The sequence below is a fragment of the Arachis hypogaea genome, chromosome 19, assembly GCF_003086295.3.
Source record: "Arachis hypogaea cultivar Tifrunner chromosome 19, arahy.Tifrunner.gnm2.J5K5, whole genome shotgun sequence".
In the NCBI taxonomy this organism is placed as follows: domain Eukaryota; kingdom Viridiplantae; phylum Streptophyta; class Magnoliopsida; order Fabales; family Fabaceae; genus Arachis; species Arachis hypogaea.
In genome coordinates this window covers 10763896-10783045 of record NC_092054.1, presented here as the reverse complement: position 1 = coordinate 10783045, position 19150 = coordinate 10763896, and the positions used below count along the sequence as shown (strand labels likewise).

The 19150-nt window shown below is 37.1% G+C and overlaps 2 protein-coding genes across 2 annotated transcripts; one reads left to right on the top strand and one right to left on the bottom strand.

Annotated features, from left to right (window-relative positions):
- Positions 1 to 3163: 3163 nt before the first annotated feature.
- Positions 3164 to 4734, bottom strand: LOC112776983 (phospholipase A(1) DAD1, chloroplastic). The gene has a single exon (XM_025821260.2). The coding sequence runs from the start codon at positions 4702 to 4704 to the stop codon at positions 3364 to 3366; it is 1341 nt and encodes a 446-aa protein (XP_025677045.1). The 5' UTR covers positions 4705 to 4734; the 3' UTR covers positions 3164 to 3363.
- A 5862-nt stretch (positions 4735 to 10596) lies between these two features.
- LOC140182126 (uncharacterized) lies at positions 10597 to 12239 on the top strand. Its single transcript, XM_072228246.1, has 2 exons — positions 10597 to 10788; positions 11883 to 12239. The coding sequence occupies exons 1-2, from the start codon at positions 10597 to 10599 to the stop codon at positions 12237 to 12239; spliced, it is 549 nt and encodes a 182-aa protein (XP_072084347.1).
- Positions 12240 to 19150: the final 6911 nt, after the last annotated feature.

Genomic DNA, 19150 nt, shown 5'->3' with positions numbered 1-19150 from the left:
CTGCCCCCCCCCCGGGGCCGGGCGCGCGGCTCCTTTTCTTCTCTCCCTCCCTCTGTTTTTTGGCCAATTTTTTTTCGCGTTTCTCCTCTTCCTCCTCTTCTTCCTTCTTCTCTTTCTTTGTGTTTCTTCTCTTTTTTCTTCGCTTGTTTCATCTTCATCGTTGTTGTTTCTCCTCCTTCTTTTGATTTGACAACATTATATATTTTCTTCTTTGTTTGATTTTTTCTTCCAAAAAAAAATTATGAGAATATGAAATAAAAAGACGAAGAAGAAGAAGCAGTAGAAGATGAGGAGGAGGAAGAGCAAGAGTTCTGAATTATGTAGAACTTATCAGAATAAAAATATACCCAAATATCTTCGTTTTATACCTAAATATATTCGTTTTACACCCAAATTTGCTGCAAATACAAAAATGAGTTATGTTACGCGTACACTAAAATCAGCCACCAAAATTAGCCACCAGTATAAAATATATACTGGAATACAAATATACATTGAAAATAAATTAAAACACATATATTTATACACAAATACATTGGTGACTGATTTTAGTGTACAAATAGTATTTTTGTACAGAAAAATGTTTCCTTTAATACTGCATTTTTTTCTTCTTCTTTTCCTTATCTTTCTTTCTTTTAGTTAAAATGAATGTAAGCTCATCATCTTCCAAGTAATTTTGCAGCATTATGTGTTTCTTTTTCTTTTTTGTTTGATTTTTTTATTCTTGTTAAGAGAGTAAAACAAGAAGAAATTTAAAAAGGTAAAACAAAAAGGAAAAGATGAATAAGAAAAAAAGAAGAAGAAGATGGTGATGATGATGAAAAAAAAGAAGAAGAAAGAGTTCTGAATTATGCAGAACTTATCAGAATAAAAATACACCCAAATATCTTTATGTTACACTCAAATATCTTCGTTTTACACCCAAATTTGCTGCAAATACAAAAATGAGTTATGTTACGTGTATACTAAAATCAGTCACCAAAGCAGCCACAGTATAAAATACATACTGGAATACTAATATACATTGAAAATAAATTAAAACACACATGTATTTATACACAAATAGATTGGTGGCTGATTTTAGTGGCTAATTTTAGTGTACAAATAGTATTTTTGTATAGAAAAATATTTTTTCTAATGCTGCATTTTTTTCTTCTTCTTTTCCTTATTTCTTTTTTTCTTTTAGTTAAATGAATGTAAGTTCATCCTCTTTTTAAGTAATTTTGTAGCATTATGTGTTTCTTTTTCTTCTTTATTTGATTTTTTTGTTTTTATTCTTGTTAAGAGAATAAAACAAGAAGAAATTTGAGAAGATAAAACAAAAAGAAAAAAATGAATAAGAAAAAAAAGAAGATGGTGATGATGATGAAAAAAAGAAGCAGCAGAAAATGAGGAGGAGGAGGAGGAAGAGGAAGAGTTTTGAATTATGCAAAACTTATCAGAATAAAAATACACCCAAATATCTTTGTTTTACACCCAAATTTGCTGCAAATACAAAAATGAGTTATGCTACGTGTATACTAAAATCAGCCACCAAAGTCAGCCACCAATATAAAATACATACCGGAATACAAATATACATTGAATATAAATTAAACCACACATGTATTTATACACAAATACATTGGTGGCTGATTTTAGTGTACAAATAGTATTTTTGTACAGAAAAATGTTTCCTCTAATGCTATATTTTTTTTCCTTCTTCATTTCCTTATTTCTTTCTTTCTTTTAGTTAAATGAATATAAGTTCACCATCTTTCAAGTAATTTTGCAGCATTATGTGTTTCTTCTTCTTTTTTGTTTGATTTTTTTGTTTTTATTCTTGTTAAGAGAGTAAAACAAGAACAAACTTGAGAAGGTAAAACAAAAAGAAAAAGATGAATAAAAGAAAGAAGAAGATGGTGATGATGATGAAAAAAAAAGCAGCAGTAGAAGATGAGGAAGAGGAAGAAGAAGGGTTTTGAATTAGGCAGAACTTATCAGAATAAAAATACACCCAAAATTCTTAAAAATACACCCAAATATCTTCGTATTACATCCAAATTTGTTGTAAATATAGAAAAATATTTCCTCTAATGCAACATTTTTCTCTTCTGAATTGAATCATACATCAGCCACTTGATTGGATTCAAAATAATAAAAGGAGGAGAAGACTTGTAAAGACTTGTATGAGAAAAATACTTGTATGTGAAGAACAAATTGCCCATCAATACCATAGAGGGGCTGCAAAATATATCCAAAATACATCATATTAAAACAAGCATAAACTATAGAATGCAAATAGAACTATAAAATCATCATAAAAAATAACAAAAATCATATTCATGAATCATTATTAAACAAAAACTAAAACAATTCAACTAAAAGAATAAGACAATTCACCCCCAGTGAGATGAAAAGTTATAAACTGTAAATACACCCAAATTTTTTTAAAATACACCCAAATATTCCTGATTTACACCCAAATATCTGATATAAAATGCAGAAAATTTATCAGAACTAGTACATCAGATTCAATTCAAATAAGAAACAATGAACAACAAATTTCACAGGCAAGGTCCATGCATTATTCAACTACACAATCATAAACTATTAACTGAATATTCAGATTCAATTATTAACTGAAATTAAACCACATCTCAAAAACTTCATTGGATTCAAATTCAAAATTCACTTCGTTCTGGTTCAGCTGACAATCTAAAGTTGAATCATACATTAGCTTCAAAACAATTTCAGAGATTGATTTCAAAAACAATGAAAAATGAGAAAAACGAAAAAAGAAAACAGAGAGAAAAACTTATGTAAACGGCGAAGGAGAAGATAGAGAGAAACGCATGAAAAAAATCGAAGAGAGAAGACAAGAAAACGCAGAAAAAATTCGAAAAAGGAAACAAAATCCTTTCGAAAAAGGAAGTTATATATTTACGCGTTGATTGATTGAAAAATCTATTAAGGAGACGCGTGAAACCTACGTGCCATAAAAGATACATTTTAGAAATAAAGAATATTGAGAACTTGTAAGACTTATACAATAAAAAGATTTGTATGTAAAAATTAATTCTTTAAAAAATTATTTTTTAAAAACTAATTTTTATAAACTATTTTACTCTTACAAAATAAAAATTTTACCAAACTAAAACTACTTATACCCGGCTTGTTTACATGTTTATAAATCGCATTTGACTGAGAGTTACATGTTTATAATAATATAATTTTTACATAAACTTTCTCGCCTTCGATACAATAGTTTAAGCTTTATCCTCCATGGTATATATACAACCATCAAGATATTTACCAAGCAGTAAAAAATCCCACCTTATGTTCAAAAGTCAAAACAAACAAGAAAATAATATAAAATCACAATTACAGCCAAGCCTTTGGCCACATGTCGTTGATTGTTTTCTGTGTGCAAGGGCCGCACGAGGAGCTTACAAAACTTTTTACCAAGTGCAGGTATGTCTTCAGATCATGACACGTGGCAACATCTCCTTGCTTTAAATATGGTAAATCCTTACTACTCAACCTTAGCTCTTGTCCAACATCAGCATAAACCAACTGCATGTCCTCTACACGCCTATGTAACCACCCTAACAATCTTGCCACGTGGACATCTTCATTGTCCGCCACGTCATTGTCTTTACTCACAGCAAACCCTGGAACTCTTGTGAAAACATCGTCAGGGTTCACTATTCTCAGTATCTTGATCCCATTCTGTTCCAATATTCTCCTAAATCTTCTGTTTCCCACGCGGGGCCCACCGAAGGAAACAACCGTCACCATTGGTGGATTCTCAAAGGTGGTGGTTATATCATACGCACTTAGGATTGCAAGCGCGGCTCCAAGGCTATGACCTGTGAGGGTGAGGCTAAGTGGTTCATTACCATAGGATTTGATTACTCTCCCAATCTCTTCTCTTACCATCTCTTGCAAACTTGCTTGCTTGGAGGTTTTTGACGTGTACAGACTTAGAAACCCTTTTTGCACCATAGGGCCAATATCGTCTTTTCCGTCCACTTGATCAGCCAAGTTAGTTAACGTTGCACGTAGGTTTTCCAGCCACTCCAAGCACGTAGCCGTTCCTCGAAATGCGATCACCACGTCACGTCGGCCGAGCCGGATAATTTCCTTTTTGTGTTCACATACGGCTATGTAACCGATCCAACTAGACCGGCTACATGCCCAACTAGATATTTTATCTGCCCATGTTGGCACGTGAATCCCACACGTGGCGCGTAAATTCTTAGTTAATTTGTATCCTGAGCTCGCAATTCCACATCGATTTAAGAGCGAGCTTTTGGGATGACGACACGTGGCATAAGTCGGAGAAGAAGGGTCAAAGTCAAAAGAACGATAGGCTGCATCTACAAAGTGTCCATATCTTAATATTTCCCAACGTAGGTTATCATCAAGGGGATCAAGCAAGTCTTGCCAGTGGTTGATTCCTTGGTATTGCTTCCATTTGGGACCAAGTTTTGGGGACATGTAGTTGGCTGATGAGGTAGGTTTAAGTTGAGACCATGAGTGTGTGGTACAATGGTTGAAAGGTAACGTTGGTGTGTTTGATTCATCTTGTGACAAAGTGATAATGGGGTTGGATATGGAAAAAGAAGAGGATGATGCTCTTATAGTAAGAGCAAGCCTCATTATTATGATGAGATCTTGCTTCTTGTCCTCTCTTTGCAGTTTATTAGGTACTTGCTGCATTCCATTTATATGGGGACTCTAAAGAGAGTGGAGGAGTGGTGCGTGGGGCAAAAGACAGTGCTTATTATTTATGTATCAGCAGTGCTACAAGCTAATAAATATTAAAGAAAATAACCGATAAGTTCCTGAACTTTTGTTTCCTAAACATTTTTGTCTTTGACTATTAAAAAATATTTTTAAGTTCCTGACCTTTATAAAACTTGGACGGATCAGTCTTTGATGGAGGCATTTGGACGGATCAGTCTCTAACGGAGGCATTTGGACGAAAGGACTGATCCGTCCAAATTTTGTGAAGGTTAGGGACTTAAAAGTATTTTTTAATGGTCAAAGACAAAAATATCCGCGGGACAAAGAGTCAGGGACCTATTTGTCCTTTTCTCTAAATATTAACATTTGGGTTAATGCACATTAATATATCAGATTTTATACACAAATTAATATAATTTATATTTATTAAAATTTATATATATAAATTAGTAAACTAGTCAAATATTGATTAAAATTAATAAAAAAAATTAGTCCCTAAAATTTTTTGTTTATATATTTTAGATTTAGTTAACAAGCCTATTAAGGGTTTTGATTAAAGGAATAAAATAAAAAAATTTAAATATATTAAATATATTAACAATTAAAAAATATTTTTTATTAATTTTTTTTTTATTGTGATATACATTAAGGATGTTTATTGTGAAAATTAAATTATAAATTTCGGACAATTGAATCTTACATGAATAATCAATATTTTTTTTTTAAAAATACATAATTTTCTTTAATGATTTTTAATCCTAACCACACATACTTATGAACTATCTTTTCTCCTATAATAGAATTCTCTGTCCACTACTATTATTCCTTTTACATATTAATTCTGTAGGTTACACATTCAAGTAATTTTTTATCCAAGTTCATTTAAACAGGTCCAAAATAAAAAAAAAATCAGTCTTATTAAATGAAACGTGTATACACACACAGAACATCCCACCAAACATTACCATTCGTGTTTGAATATGAAATAACGTTCATTTTTCATTGTCGAAACCGCTTCTGAAAAATTTTAAATTTCTCTCAAAATCTCTCAAACCTTGTTCGTGTTCTCTACAAAAACTGTCGCTACTCCAGAATTGCGTCAAGTTTTCGAAAGGAAGAAGAAAAACAAACAAAAACAAGAATAGAGACTCCGCAAGGTACGAGAAAAACTATTTTATTATATTCATTTAATTTTGCGCAAAACTCGCGTTTCTTCTAGTTCGATTTAAGGTTTAGTGGATTGAGTTGGTGCATTTAGTAGATCGACTTATTCTGATTCCATTTTTTTCTCCATAACTAGGGCATACGAATGGAAATGTGTTGTTATTTTCTTTCTGTGATATATAACTCGGTTCATTGTAATTGATGGTTTATATTCACTTGATTGTTAAGTGTTCACTTGAATTCATTTGCATACAGAAATATTTTAGAGTTGGTGATTTACGAGTGGAAATGTTTATCACGTTTTATTCAAACATGAAAGGAGTTCGGTTCATTGGAGTTGGTGATTTAAATGCACTTGATTGTTAAGTGTTCAGTTGAGTTCTTTTGCATGCAAAAATATTTTCTTATTGATTGAATGTTTATCACATTTTATTCAAACATGAAAGGAGTTCGGTTCATTGGAGTTAGTGATTTAGATTCACTTGATTGTTCAGTTGAGTTCTTTTGCATGTAGAAATATTTTTCTTGCTTGCTGATTGAATGTTTATCACGTTTTATTCAAACATGAATGGAGTTCGGTTCATTAGAGTTGATGATTTATATTCACTTCATTGTTAAGTGTTCACTTGAGTTCATTTGAATGCATAAAATATTTTTCTTACTAATTGAATGTTTATCACGTTTTATTCAATCACTCCTTGTGCCTGATTTTACTTTTTGTATCCTTTTCAGGGATTAATAATCTCCCAGATGAGGGTTTATGTTGGGAAAAAACCCTTGATGGAGGATGGAGAGGGAGTTGAAGCAGAATATATCAAGCTCAGCGGTCAATGAACAAAATTAACAATATAAGAGGCCAAGTGATTCAGGCATTTGAAGTCATAAAACTCTCCAAACCATCTGCTGTCCTCTCAACCCTTTTTTATAAATTCACATCTGGCGATATAGATAGTAAATAGGTTGTAGTTTCTTTGACTCGTTATAAATTACACTAATTTGTTTAACTTGTTTAAAAAAGTAAGCACTTCTTCTTTAATGTATATATGTGAATGTTAATGGAAAATCTAATGTTAATATATATATCTGTTGGAACTGTCTGGGCTAATGTTTTGTTCTAGGTTCATAGTGAATGGATTCAAGGTATTTATCAAACATCAAGAGTCCCAAAAACACAAATAAACCAAAATTAATACACTAGATGAACCGAAAAAAAGTGTATATAGCACTATTGCAGAAAGCTAGTGTGAAAAAAATGTTTATATCAATATTCAGTTTTAGAAACACCTAAACTTTGAGTCATGTTCCTTATTTTGGTAGAAAAACCGGCAAGTTTGGAATAATTTTTGTAAAATTTTTCAATTTCTTCTAGTGCCTTAAAAGTCATCCCGACCTTTAGGACAAATTGTTCATCCACAATACACCTGGTTTACATAATGAACCGAACACATTATTAAAGCGAAATCATTCTATAATACTAAATAAACGGAATAATGTGCATTATATAAATTCAAATTCTAACAAGTGTCTGCATAATGAACCGAACATGTTATTAAAGTGAAACCATTGTATAGTAGTAAATGAACGGAATATTATTCATTATATAAATTCAAATTCAAATAAATGTCTGCATAATGAACCGAACATGTTATTAAAGTGAAACCATTGTATAGTACAAAATGAACGAAACATTATCCATTATATAAATTCAAATTTGAACATTGTATATATATAATCAAATTCGAAAAGCCTGCATCTAGAATTCAGAGATTGCATTTCATTCAATTCAATTCAGTTTAATCCAAATCAGAATACCTGCGTCTAGAATTTAGTAATTACATTCAATTCAATTCAATTCAATAATAAAAACTTTGTCCAATTGATTCAATTCAGAAGAATAATCCAAATCGATCTCATTCAACTAATTTGAAGTTGAATCATTCATTGTTTCGATAGCCTATTGAAATATGAAAACGAAGAAGATAAATCCACAGATCGAAGAAGAAAACGAAGAAGAATAGGAAGAAGAACAACGAGCAGCAGAGAAAAAAAAAGAAGAACGACGAGCAGCAGAGCAGATCCAAAAATCGCAATCCGATCGTTAACGTTGAAGAATGTTTATGTTGAAGAAGAAGCTTTACGTAATTCTGTTACGTTAATAGGAGGGGGAGGGGAGCGCGCGTGTACTTCACATAACTTGGGGGAGGAGGCGAGGTGCGATAACGAAAAAGTGCTTGGATGACTTGGTTAAATTTTTTACATAGATGTAGAGCATTATTGATATTAATTAATAACCTAAAATCTTAATTTTATGATCATCATTCAGCTAGATATAGTATCTAGAAAGATTTGAATTTTATGACAACCTCTCATATTTTGCATATAATTCAATTTAAATTGATGTGTGCAAATAAGTTATTAGTGAATTTTTTTGTAAAATATAATAAAAATTGTTTAATTTATTTTGCACTCAATCAATTAAATCTTACACTAATGAAAATATTTTCTGTCCTTCCTTTTCTTTTTACCTAAAAAAAGTGTTGAGATAGATAAAAGATAGAAAATCTGATAACTGTTGATGGATTTCTTCTTTTATGTTTTTGTCATTTTGATGTGTTATTTGTAAGCATATATGTATGAGTAAACATATACATTTTATGAAGAGAAACAACTCCTTAAAACGCAACTTTTCATGATGGTTATTCATAGATTTTGAAAATGTATCTCACAACAACTATATTCATTAGTCAGATTCTCGTAACTGAATGTGTTACAGTTCTAACTACCTTCTAAGTTCTAACTACGTAAATCTCGCTTTAGGCCTTTATTAGCACAATATTACACTCTCACTCTAACCTCGGAGCTCTCTCTAAGAATCGTGCAAACAAGACATTTTCTATGCTCTCTATAATTCTCATTATTCTATCTGCTTCTCAAAAAATTCATTTGCATAACATAATTATCTATTTCCTTTTATATTTATCATATTTTTCTCCCTATGTTACTGACTTAAATGTTAGAGTCTATTTTTTTAAATAAAAAATATTATGAATTTATTTTCAATTTATATTTTATATTTTAATATATATTTTATAATAATAACTTAATTTAGTAGTTAAAAATTTAGTAAACATCTATCATTGTCCTTTTTAAATACAGTATTAGATATCGGCATTGTAATGCCATGCTCCACCTGTATGCAACATATAAAATAGAATAAAACAATAAAATCCTCACCTCCATTATTCGTTCACCATACCAGATAGATAGAACAACATGGTACTAAAATTTAAATCTATAATCTCAAATAAACTATGAGAATAAAAATAAAAATAAAAAAAATAAAATAAAATTTGTTCTGGTTCAGCCTAATAAGAGTCAGAGGTTCATTTGACAGACTGCTAATCCAATAGATCTCCAACCTGTGTAAGCTAAAGTAACCCACACGGCACGCGATTTTTTGGGGAAGTCCTGAATAGCTGGCAGAAGCTTCCAGGTGAATGGACCCAAGCAAAGGGGTCCACTCGGATACAAGGAATAAAAAGAGAGGGACCTATCCCTCCTCCAATGTACGTCACATTCTTACCCTAATCAGTCTCCTTTTTGTACGGACACTTATTTTAACACCGAAGTGTCCTTACAGGTAGCCCCACCCGTAGAACTACCGACATTTGTGGACGTCATCCCTCTCTATGATGAGTGCACTCAGGTCCTGCTACTCACCATCAACCGTTTCACCCAACCAACCTACTCAACGAACTGACGAACAATGGCACCGTCTGTGGGAACTTGACGCAGACAGAAGATGGAACTCATTCCTCGTCCGGAGCAGGTACGAGAGGAAGGTGGAGGCACCGAAGTCCTGGGGGTCGGCCCATCGTGAGCAGAGTGAGCTCGGGGACCTCTCGGGAGCGCCCAGAAACTCCCTTGACCGAGACCCCTCCTATGATTGATCTCCAGAGAAGCATCCATTCGGCGATATTGCCAGCGATAGCTCCCGGATCATGCAAGAGTCTAGGCATAGAATCTAAAACTTGGAGAGAGATTTGGCCACAAGAGATCGTTACAACCCCGAGGTTAGCCGTAACAGTAGCTCGTGCACTGAGTCCCGAAGTCCTGGGGGTCGGCCCATCGTGAGAAGAGTGAGCTCGGGGACCTCTCGGAAGCGCCCAAAAACTCCCTTGACCGAGACCCCTCCTGTGATTGATCTCCAGAGAAGCATCCATTCGGCGATATTGCCAGCGATAGCTCCCGGATCATGCAAGAGTCTAGGCATAGAGTCTAAAACTTGGAGAGATATTTGGCCACAAGGGATCGTTACAACCCCGAGGTTAGCCGTAACACTAGCTCGTGCACTGAGTCCCGACCTAGTCATTCTCGCACCTGGTCCCCCGTAAGGAGGTCTGAAGAAAGGTGCCAGAGAGAGGAGAACGACGGGCATGACCAAACTGACAATCAAACTCAGTCCCCTTACTCCCGCGGCAAGTCGAGAAGCTAGGAACACAGGGAGGGGAGGAAAAGGAAACGTCGAGATCCTGTAGTGTTCGGTGCAACTCCTTTTCACTCCTCCATTCCCAAAGTCCGCTTACCTAAGGACTTTGACAAACCAGCACACATGAGATACGATGGCACCGAAGACCCGCAAGAGCACATCACGGTCGTCGAGGCCAAGATGAACCTGAAAGGTGTCAGAAAGGCGGTCAGATGTCGCGCTTTTTCGGTGACCCTCGCGGGACCGGTGATTCGTTGGTTCAACTCCTTACCACAAGGATCCATCATGGTCTTTGCGAATATCTCTTAGAAGTTTCTCGCATAGTTCAGCACCCAAATTGCCAAAGCAGAGCACCCGATCAACCTATTGGGGGTGACCCAATGCATCGGAAAACCCACGAGAAAGTATTTGGACCAAATGATTGATCAATGTCTGAAAATTGACGGCCTCACGGACTCCGTTGTCAGTTTGTGCCTCACCAATGGCCTGTTGAACGAAGACTTCGGGAAGCATCTAACCACCAAACATGTCTGGACGATGCAAGAAATACAAAATATGGTGAGAGAGTATATAAACGAGGGGTAGGTAAGCCAGGTGGTAGCTGCCAACCGAGCATAATACAAAGCTATGATCGGAGGCTTAATACTAGCCAAGGAGGTCGGAGCGGAAAAGCTTGAAGTTAACATCGACTCACAGGTTGTAACAGCCCACGTAAACAGGACATACCAAGCTCGGGAACCACTGTTGCAAAAATATTTGGAAAGAACCAAACAATTGTACAAAGATTTCGAGGAGGTAGTAGTCCAACATGTATCTAGGGAGAGAGTTGTCAGAGCAGACCTCTTGTCAAAATTGGTGAGCACCAAGCCTGAAAGGAGAAACCGATCTCTCATCCAAGGCTTGATAAAGGAGCCGTCGGTGACCGTATCCTTGACTTAAAGCCAAGAGGAACCTCCTTTTAGGATTAGCCCAATCCAACGATTTCTTAAGGAAGGAGAGCTGCCGAAAAATGGGGAAAAAGCTAAGGTTATAAGGAAAGAGGCCGGAAAATACACGGTGGTATAATGGCAGTTATATAAAAGAGGACTAAGCCAACCCTTGCTAAAATGTATGCAACCCGAACAAGAAGAGTATGTATTGAAGGAGGTATATGAGAGGTATTGTAGGCACCACATAGGGGAGAATCCTTGGCCTGGAAGCTCATCAGAGCTGGCTATTATTGATCTTCCATGATGACTGATGCCAATGAGTTCGTTAAGAAGTGTCGTTGGTGCGAAGAAAATGCATGTTTTCATAAGGAACCGACGGAAGAGCTAAGCTCCTTCCTGGCCTCACGGCCTTTCTCCCAATGGGGAGTCGACCTATTGGGCCCCTTCCCGACGACCAAGGACAAGTCAAGTATCTAATTGTGGCCATAGATTATTATACCAAGTGGGTGGAAGTGAAACCTTAGGCAAGCATATCATCCGCGAATTGTCAAAAATTCCTATGGAGACAGGTGATTGCAAGATTTGGAATTTCCAAGGTCATGGTGTCGAATAACGGAACACAGTTCTCCGACAAAAAGTTTGGAGAGTTCCTGTCAGGCCTTGGCATCAAGCAAAAGTTCTCTTCTGTAGAGCACCCCCGCAACAAGCAGGCTGAGGCAACAAACAAGATTATTCTGAATGGACTGAAGAAGCTCCTGGATCAAAGGAAGGGTTCCTGGGCAGACGAGTTAGCCTCAGTTTTTTGGTGTTATAGAACGACACCAAAATCATCCACCGAGGAGACGCCCTTTCGGATTATCTACAGAGTGGATGCTGTGATTCCCATTGAAATAGGGGAGCCAAGTCCAAGACTACTGTTGGGATAAGGCAACGAGGTGATCGAAAAAGACTTGATAGATGAAACTAGGGCAATGGCCCACTTGTCGGAAGCAACGTGAAAGCAAAGGCTAGCACTAAAGAACAACCGTAAAGTTCTCAACAAAAGGTTTGTAAAGGGAGACTTCGTGCTACAATGCAACGATATCAGTCCACCAACTCCGGGAGAAGGGAAGCTCTCCCCCCAACTAGGAAGGACCCTTCAGAGTAAAGGAAGTGTATGGAAAAGGCATTTACAAGCTGGAGCTGTTAGACGGGAAGGAGGTACCGAGGACCTGGAATCCAACGAACCATAGGAGATTTTACTTCTAGCGGTCTGACAATCTCCCGTCTACATGATTATCTTTTTTTGTCTCATAAGTTCATTTAAATGTTTCCATTTTAATTTACCTTGCTTTACTTTTTTCAAAGTCTACTTGTATTGCCATGACTTAGTAAAAAAAGGGTACTTTTTCCCCTTGCCGTTAGAACGGGACGGCGGTAAGGAGTTTTAACGAGGCCAATTTTTGAAAAACATTCGTATTCTGTTTTGAGATTTATTAACTGTTACCAAGTCATCAAATCAGCTTCTCAGGATTGATCACCCCGAGAGCCCCTACGCAAAAATGCACAGGTATCCATTATAATACGGCTAAATGGCCAAGTAAAGGAACAATATAACAGTAAGCAGTCATTACTAGACTTTTTAAGCATACAAAATTCAGGAATACAAAGGCATCGCATCGCCCAACAAGAAACAAGTTCAGGAATACAAGGGCATTACATCGGCCCGATAACAAAAGTGAATTGATTAAAAATTAGTTCAGAAACATGTCATTTTCTCGGCAGATCGACAATGTTGCCATCTTGAATCATCTTAAAGGCACCAACAACGGAAGTGTCGAAGTCGAGAGCAAGCAAAGAGATATGGGCCTTGATCACCTACTCGATATCAGCTATGGCATCCCTGGCGTCCTTGAGGATCTCCTTATTTTTCTTTTTCACATTTGCAGCCTCCGCTAGCTTCTCCTCCAACTTTTTCACTTTGGTTTCCGCCGCAGTGGCCTGACCTTAAGCATCGTTAAGTTGCTTGGAGAGGCAGAGGTCCCGATCAACGAGGCGATTCATCTCTTCGGCTGCCTCCTTCAGCTTCTTCTCACCCTCGCCAAGTCGGGTCCTCATGGCCTCCCCATCGGCCTCAAGTTGGAAATGTCTTTTTGAGTAGCTCTATGTTTTCCCTCTAGAACCTAGCACTGAGCCAAACCTGGTGCCACTTTTCTAGAGATGGCGGCGGCCAAGAGAAGACTTCAGTACATCCATCCCGCATGAGCAGCCAGATTCTCATCTCAGAAGAAGTTCTCAGTGTCGGCAGTAGCTGCGAGTCAATGAAAAACCCGTTGTCAAATGTTTTTTTTCCTTCATAATGAAAACTTGTCCAAGCTATACTCGTCATCTCCAGGAAAAATATGAGTCATCAAACGACTCAAAGAAGTGGGCCCGGCGTTCATCCCAGCTACAAAAGGAGGAGAAAAACAAGTTAAGAAAAAAGCAACTTATGAAATCGGGAGCAAAACAGCAATGCACAAAGCAGGAAATCGGGAAAGCAGGAAGACAACAATAAAAGACAGGATCTTACCCACACAATCGCGACCGCCCTCCCGGTCACCCATCAAGAGATGAGGGTTAAGGTTACTTGAACCAAATATCGCTAGCAAAACGTCAACGACTTATTGGTTTTGCCGACCTAACTCATTGTAGGTCACTTTTATTAAGTAATTGGAGCTGGCACCGAAGCTCCAGTAGGTCGGTATACGTCTTTCTCCCTCAAGGGTAAGCCAAAAAGGGTGACGACCTCGAGCTGGCCTACTTTGAAAAAAGTTTCTTCAAAACCATGGAACGAATCCTCAAAAAAGACCGAAGATTCACCGGTTTTGCACTGCCCGAAAAGAAAGGTATCCCTTTTTATGCTTACCCTCTCTGGAGGGATTTGTAAGTAAGAAAAAGAATAGAAAAACTTTGACGGAGGCCGGGAGCTCTAGGTACTCGCAAACCATCTCGAAGCACCGGATGGCAGCTGATAAACCCATATTTTATGATATATATTATGCTCAATTTAGGTGATTTATTCAATCCTTCACTCACTTATTCATGTAAATTGCATGGTTTTACTTTTCCTTCCTTATTATGTGATATATGTGAAATACATGTTTCCTATGCTTTAAAATTATTTATTTTAACCACCCTTTATTACCATTCGATGCCGTGATTTGTGTTAAGTAGTTTCAGATATTCTAAAGGCAGGAATGACTTAAAGGATGGAAAGGAAATATACAAAAATAGAAGGAAAGCACAAAATGGAGTTTTTGAAGAAACTGGAAGCGACGCGAACGCATGGACGACGCGGCCGCATGCCTAGCGCGAAAAGACAGCGACGCGAACGCGTGACTGACGCAGACGCGCGCCATGAGCAGAACACAGATGACGCGGACGCATAACCAAGGCGAACGCGTGACAAGGAAAACTCCAGATGACGCGACCGCGTGACCCACGCGGACGCGTGACAGACGCCACGCACCAGAAATTATAGAAAACGCCCCCAGCAATTTCTGAAGTCCTTTTTGGCCCAGATCCAAGTCCAGAAGGCAGATATTAGAGGTTATGAAGTGGGGGAATGCATCCATTCAGGGGGAGATCTCCGATTATTCATTTTTCATAGTTGAGATGTAGTTTTTAGAGGGAGAGGTTCTCTCCTCTCTCTTAGGTTTTAGGATTAGGATTACTTCTCTTCAAGTGCAGGTTCAATATTCCTCTTATTTACTTTCCACTTTTATTATATACCTTTGATTATCATTTATCTCTTCGATTTGGCTTATGCTACATTCATGTTTTGATTTTCTTAAAATATTATTTGAGGTATTTCAGTTTATGATTGTTTCATTCTATTTATGAATGCTTTTAATTTAATTTAGATATTTTCTTCCTTTTGGCTTTGGTTAAGTAATTGGTAACACTTGAGTTGTCAGACTCAGCAGTGGTTGAAATTGGCAGATTCCTAATTAATCTAGATCACTCTAAAACTAGTCTTTCCACAGGGATTGACTAGAACTTGAGGATCAATCTAATTAGTCCACTTGACTTAACTAAGTGGGATTAAAATCCAATTCTCATCATACCTGATAAGGATAACTAGGATAGGAATTCCAAATTCTCATACCTTGCCAAGAGTTTATTTTACAGTCATTTATTTATTTTATTTGTCATTTAAATTACTTGTTCTTTACTTTCAAAACCCCAATTTACAAAACTCATAACCAATAATAAGAACATACTTCCCTGCAGTTCCTTGAGAAGACGACCCGAGGTTTAAATACTTCGGTTATCAATTTATTTAGGGGTTTGTTACTTGTGACAACCAAAACGTTTGTACGAAAGGATTTTCTGTTGGTTTAGAAACTATACTTACAACGCGATTACTTTTATTCTTTACCGATAGAAAATTCCGACCGTCAGCAGCCCAACTGTTCGGATGAAGCTGCGAGGGAGCAACGTCACACTGGTTTAAGAGGCCAATGATAAACGGAGAAAAAGGAAGCCAAACTCCCAAAACTGTGAACATGGGCTTATACACTCACATCCAGTCGGGAACCCAGAGATCCTCAAGGTTGAGTTGACAAACACGCTCTCGGGAGCCTAGCACAAAAACATCATATTTGGCTTCCTCAGGACCACCCCTGCATAACGCTCTTGAGTTGCAATGCTCTTGTAAATCTTCCGCAGTCACCTTGGAGGACGTGCTCATAACATCGGTCGTACACCAGGCGTAACGATTCACAACAGGTTGCTCCACCATAGCTATAGGTGGTACCTCTTAAGTTAAAACAAGAAGTCGGGAGTTCGGCACAAGCCAAAACTAAAACTAAGTTATTCTACGACACTACTATCCTATACTATACCATTTCTAAGCGTAAATCTAGGAAAAAGACACCTACAACACCCCCTAAGAACTAGCTATCAAGCAATAGTTCGATCTAAACAAAAGCAGCAACAAGAAAAGGCATAACAACAATGAGAAAGGGCCAAAATCAACATGACAATATCAGAATCAACATGTAATAGCAAAGAAAAAACATGCAAAAAGCAAAATAAAAAGTGCATAAATAATATTATTTACTAGTAAAGGCAGATGAAGGAAGTCGCAAACGAAATAGTGAAGGTGGTACAAGGCAAAAATGAAATCCACGAAAATGATGAAAGGAAGGAGAGGATGGCGAAAGTGCAAAGAAAATAGGGGAAGTAACGGTGATAGCAGTTACAGAAATAAAAAAAAGTAATCGTAAGGGGAGAAGAAGAAGCGCGAAAGGTCAGGGGCATAACAGACCTTTTCACGCGCTTTCAAATCACTCATAAAGGGCATTAAATGCTCTTGGCACAGAAACCGAAGCGACACCTACAAGCAACGGCAAAGGGCAACTCACACGCACGAAGAACGTGCTAGAAGCATACACCTAGCAGCCAAGGTCACGATCAGAGGAAGCCAACTACGCGAGAAGACAAAAATTAGGTTAATGCGCCAACCACAATTCTCACGGCTTGCCGCATTAGGGGTACTGTTCTGGCCCAGCCCAATAAGGACCAGAGGTCAATTCGGCGGACTGTCGACCCTGGCAGGTCCCCAACCCGCATAAGCCAAAGTAATCCATGTAAATCCTGGGAAATTAATAAATAATTAATCAATAAATTAATTATTATTTAAAAAAACTAGAAAATTAGATTTTATAGTTTAGAATGGAAGAAATAATTAAAATACAAATTTTGACACTAATTTTAAAAATTTTGTCCTAAAAACGGGCCAACAGACCAAACCAGTTGGACCAGACCCAAGGCCCAACCTATTAAACACCGAGGACAAGCCTTCTTCTTCTTCAATCCTACAAACACGTTGAAGAAGCTTGGTTAACGTTAAAACCCTAACCCTTATTCCTAAAAAAATTCAATCGTCCATAACTTTCAATTCGGAGCTTCAATTGACGAGTCGTCAGCAGCTACACGTTTGTCTCGGAATTCTCTACAAAACCCACTGAACAATTTAGTTGGTAAGTCATATTTTCTCACCCATATAATCCTCCTATAGTTTCGAACTTAGGAGCATTTTGACCTTGTGAATTTGCTGGGTCTTGCTTCAATTTCATGTTGGTAAGGTGAGAATCCTCAAACCCTTGTGAAATTATTGGAATAGCAAATCCTATGTTAATTTAGTAGTATTTATATGGTACTAGATTAAATTATGCGATTATGGAGGCAAATTAACGAACATTGGAAGCTTGAGAGTGAACATTGGAAGCTTGGGTTGACTTTTGGTGGCTGGATTTTTTGTTGGTGTACGTTTGGGGCCTTGGACAATTGCAGAAGGTGATGCTTGTGGTGTTTCGGGCTTAGGAAGGAATCGGCTAAGGTATGATTTTGGTTTCTTATAGATAACATGTAATGTTTCGTGGAAACCTAGGCTAGATGATCCTAGGATAAGTTGGGTGATATGTATGATTTAGGATTAGAGACTTGTGGTTTGAATTGTTGAGTGAGTGGTTGATATGTGTGGTGAATGATAAATGATGATAAGAGTTGATTTAATTATGATTTATGAATGAATTGTATTGATATTGATTTTATTTATGTTTGTGATGTTCCACCAGAACTTAAAGAAAATTATTTTGTGGGGATCATGGTTATTTACCGCCCACCAGATTTGATATGAAATAATTGTTTTGTGGTGATCGTGATTATTTACCACCCACGTGTATGCTGTTTTCCAATTGAAAACGTCTGTGGGGATCGAGGTGGTTAACTGCCTGCAGATGGTAGGTACTGAGGTGGTTTACCACTCACCAGGTGAGGATCGTGGTACTGTACCGCTCACCAATTTTTAAGAGGACGATGTCCAATTTAGCTACTGATGCGTGAGCATCTTGTACCCTTTACCCTTTGTTTTCTAGTTATTTTCAGTTAAGTTTTATTATATTTTAGTGCAAAAATCCTCTTTGGATGCTACTTTGAGTTGTTTTAGTGTTTTTATGATTTTAGGTGAAATTTGGAGTAATTTGGCAGAGTTTGGAGCAAAAAAAGAAGAATTGAGGTAGCCCCCTTGGGCACTAGCGCCCAGCTGGCATTTAGCACCAGCAAGCCTTGCAAGTCAGAACACCTCTGCCCCTTATGGGCGCTAAACGCCGATCTGGTGTTTAGCGCCAGGCAGTCCGAAGCCAAGCCCACACTCTAGAGCATCTCTAGTTGGATTTAGCCTTTATTAGTTATCTTATCTTTTATTTTTGTAATTTTTATTTACAAATAATATCTTTTAGTTTTAGGATTTATCATTTATTTTATTTCCAAATCAAATTACGTTAGATATAAATGGAAAAAAGATTCACCCTCTAGGGGGGAGGTCTTTTCTCTGCCGCACTTTTCAGAACCCTTGCTTTCTCTATAAGTCATGAGCCACTAAACCTCTTTGGTTAAAGTTACGAGCTCTATTTATTTCTATAGATTAGGACTATTACTTTTCTATTTTAATTAAAGTAAACATCTCAAGCCTTGCAAGTCAGAACACCTCTGCCCCTTATGGGCGCTAAACGCCGATCTGGTGTTTAGCGTCAGGCAGTCCGAAGCCAAGCCCACACTCTAGAGCATCTCTAGTTGGATTTAGCCTTTATTAGTTATCTTATCTTTTATTTTTGTAATTTTTATTTACAAATAATATCTTTTAATTTTAGAATTTATCATTTATTTTATTTCCAAATCAAATTACGTTAGATATAAAAGGAAAAAAGATTCACCCTCTAAGGTGGGGGAGGTCTTTTCTCTGCCGCACTTTTCAGAACCCTTGCTTTCTCTATAAGTCATGAGCCACTAAACCTCTTTGGTTAAAGTT

Excerpts from the sequence above, each read along its gene's own strand:
- LOC140182126 (XM_072228246.1), top strand. The coding sequence starts at position 10,597 with ATGTCGCGCTTTTTCGGTGACCCTCGCGGGACCGGTGATTCGTTGGTT. Across the intron at positions 10,789-11,882 it reads ATCGGAAAACCCACGAGAAA|GTGATTGCAAGATTTGGAAT; the intron begins GTATTTGGACCA and ends CTATGGAGACAG.
- LOC112776983 (XM_025821260.2), bottom strand. The coding sequence starts at position 4,704 with ATGCAGCAAGTACCTAATAAACTGCAAAGAGAGGACAAGAAGCAAGAT.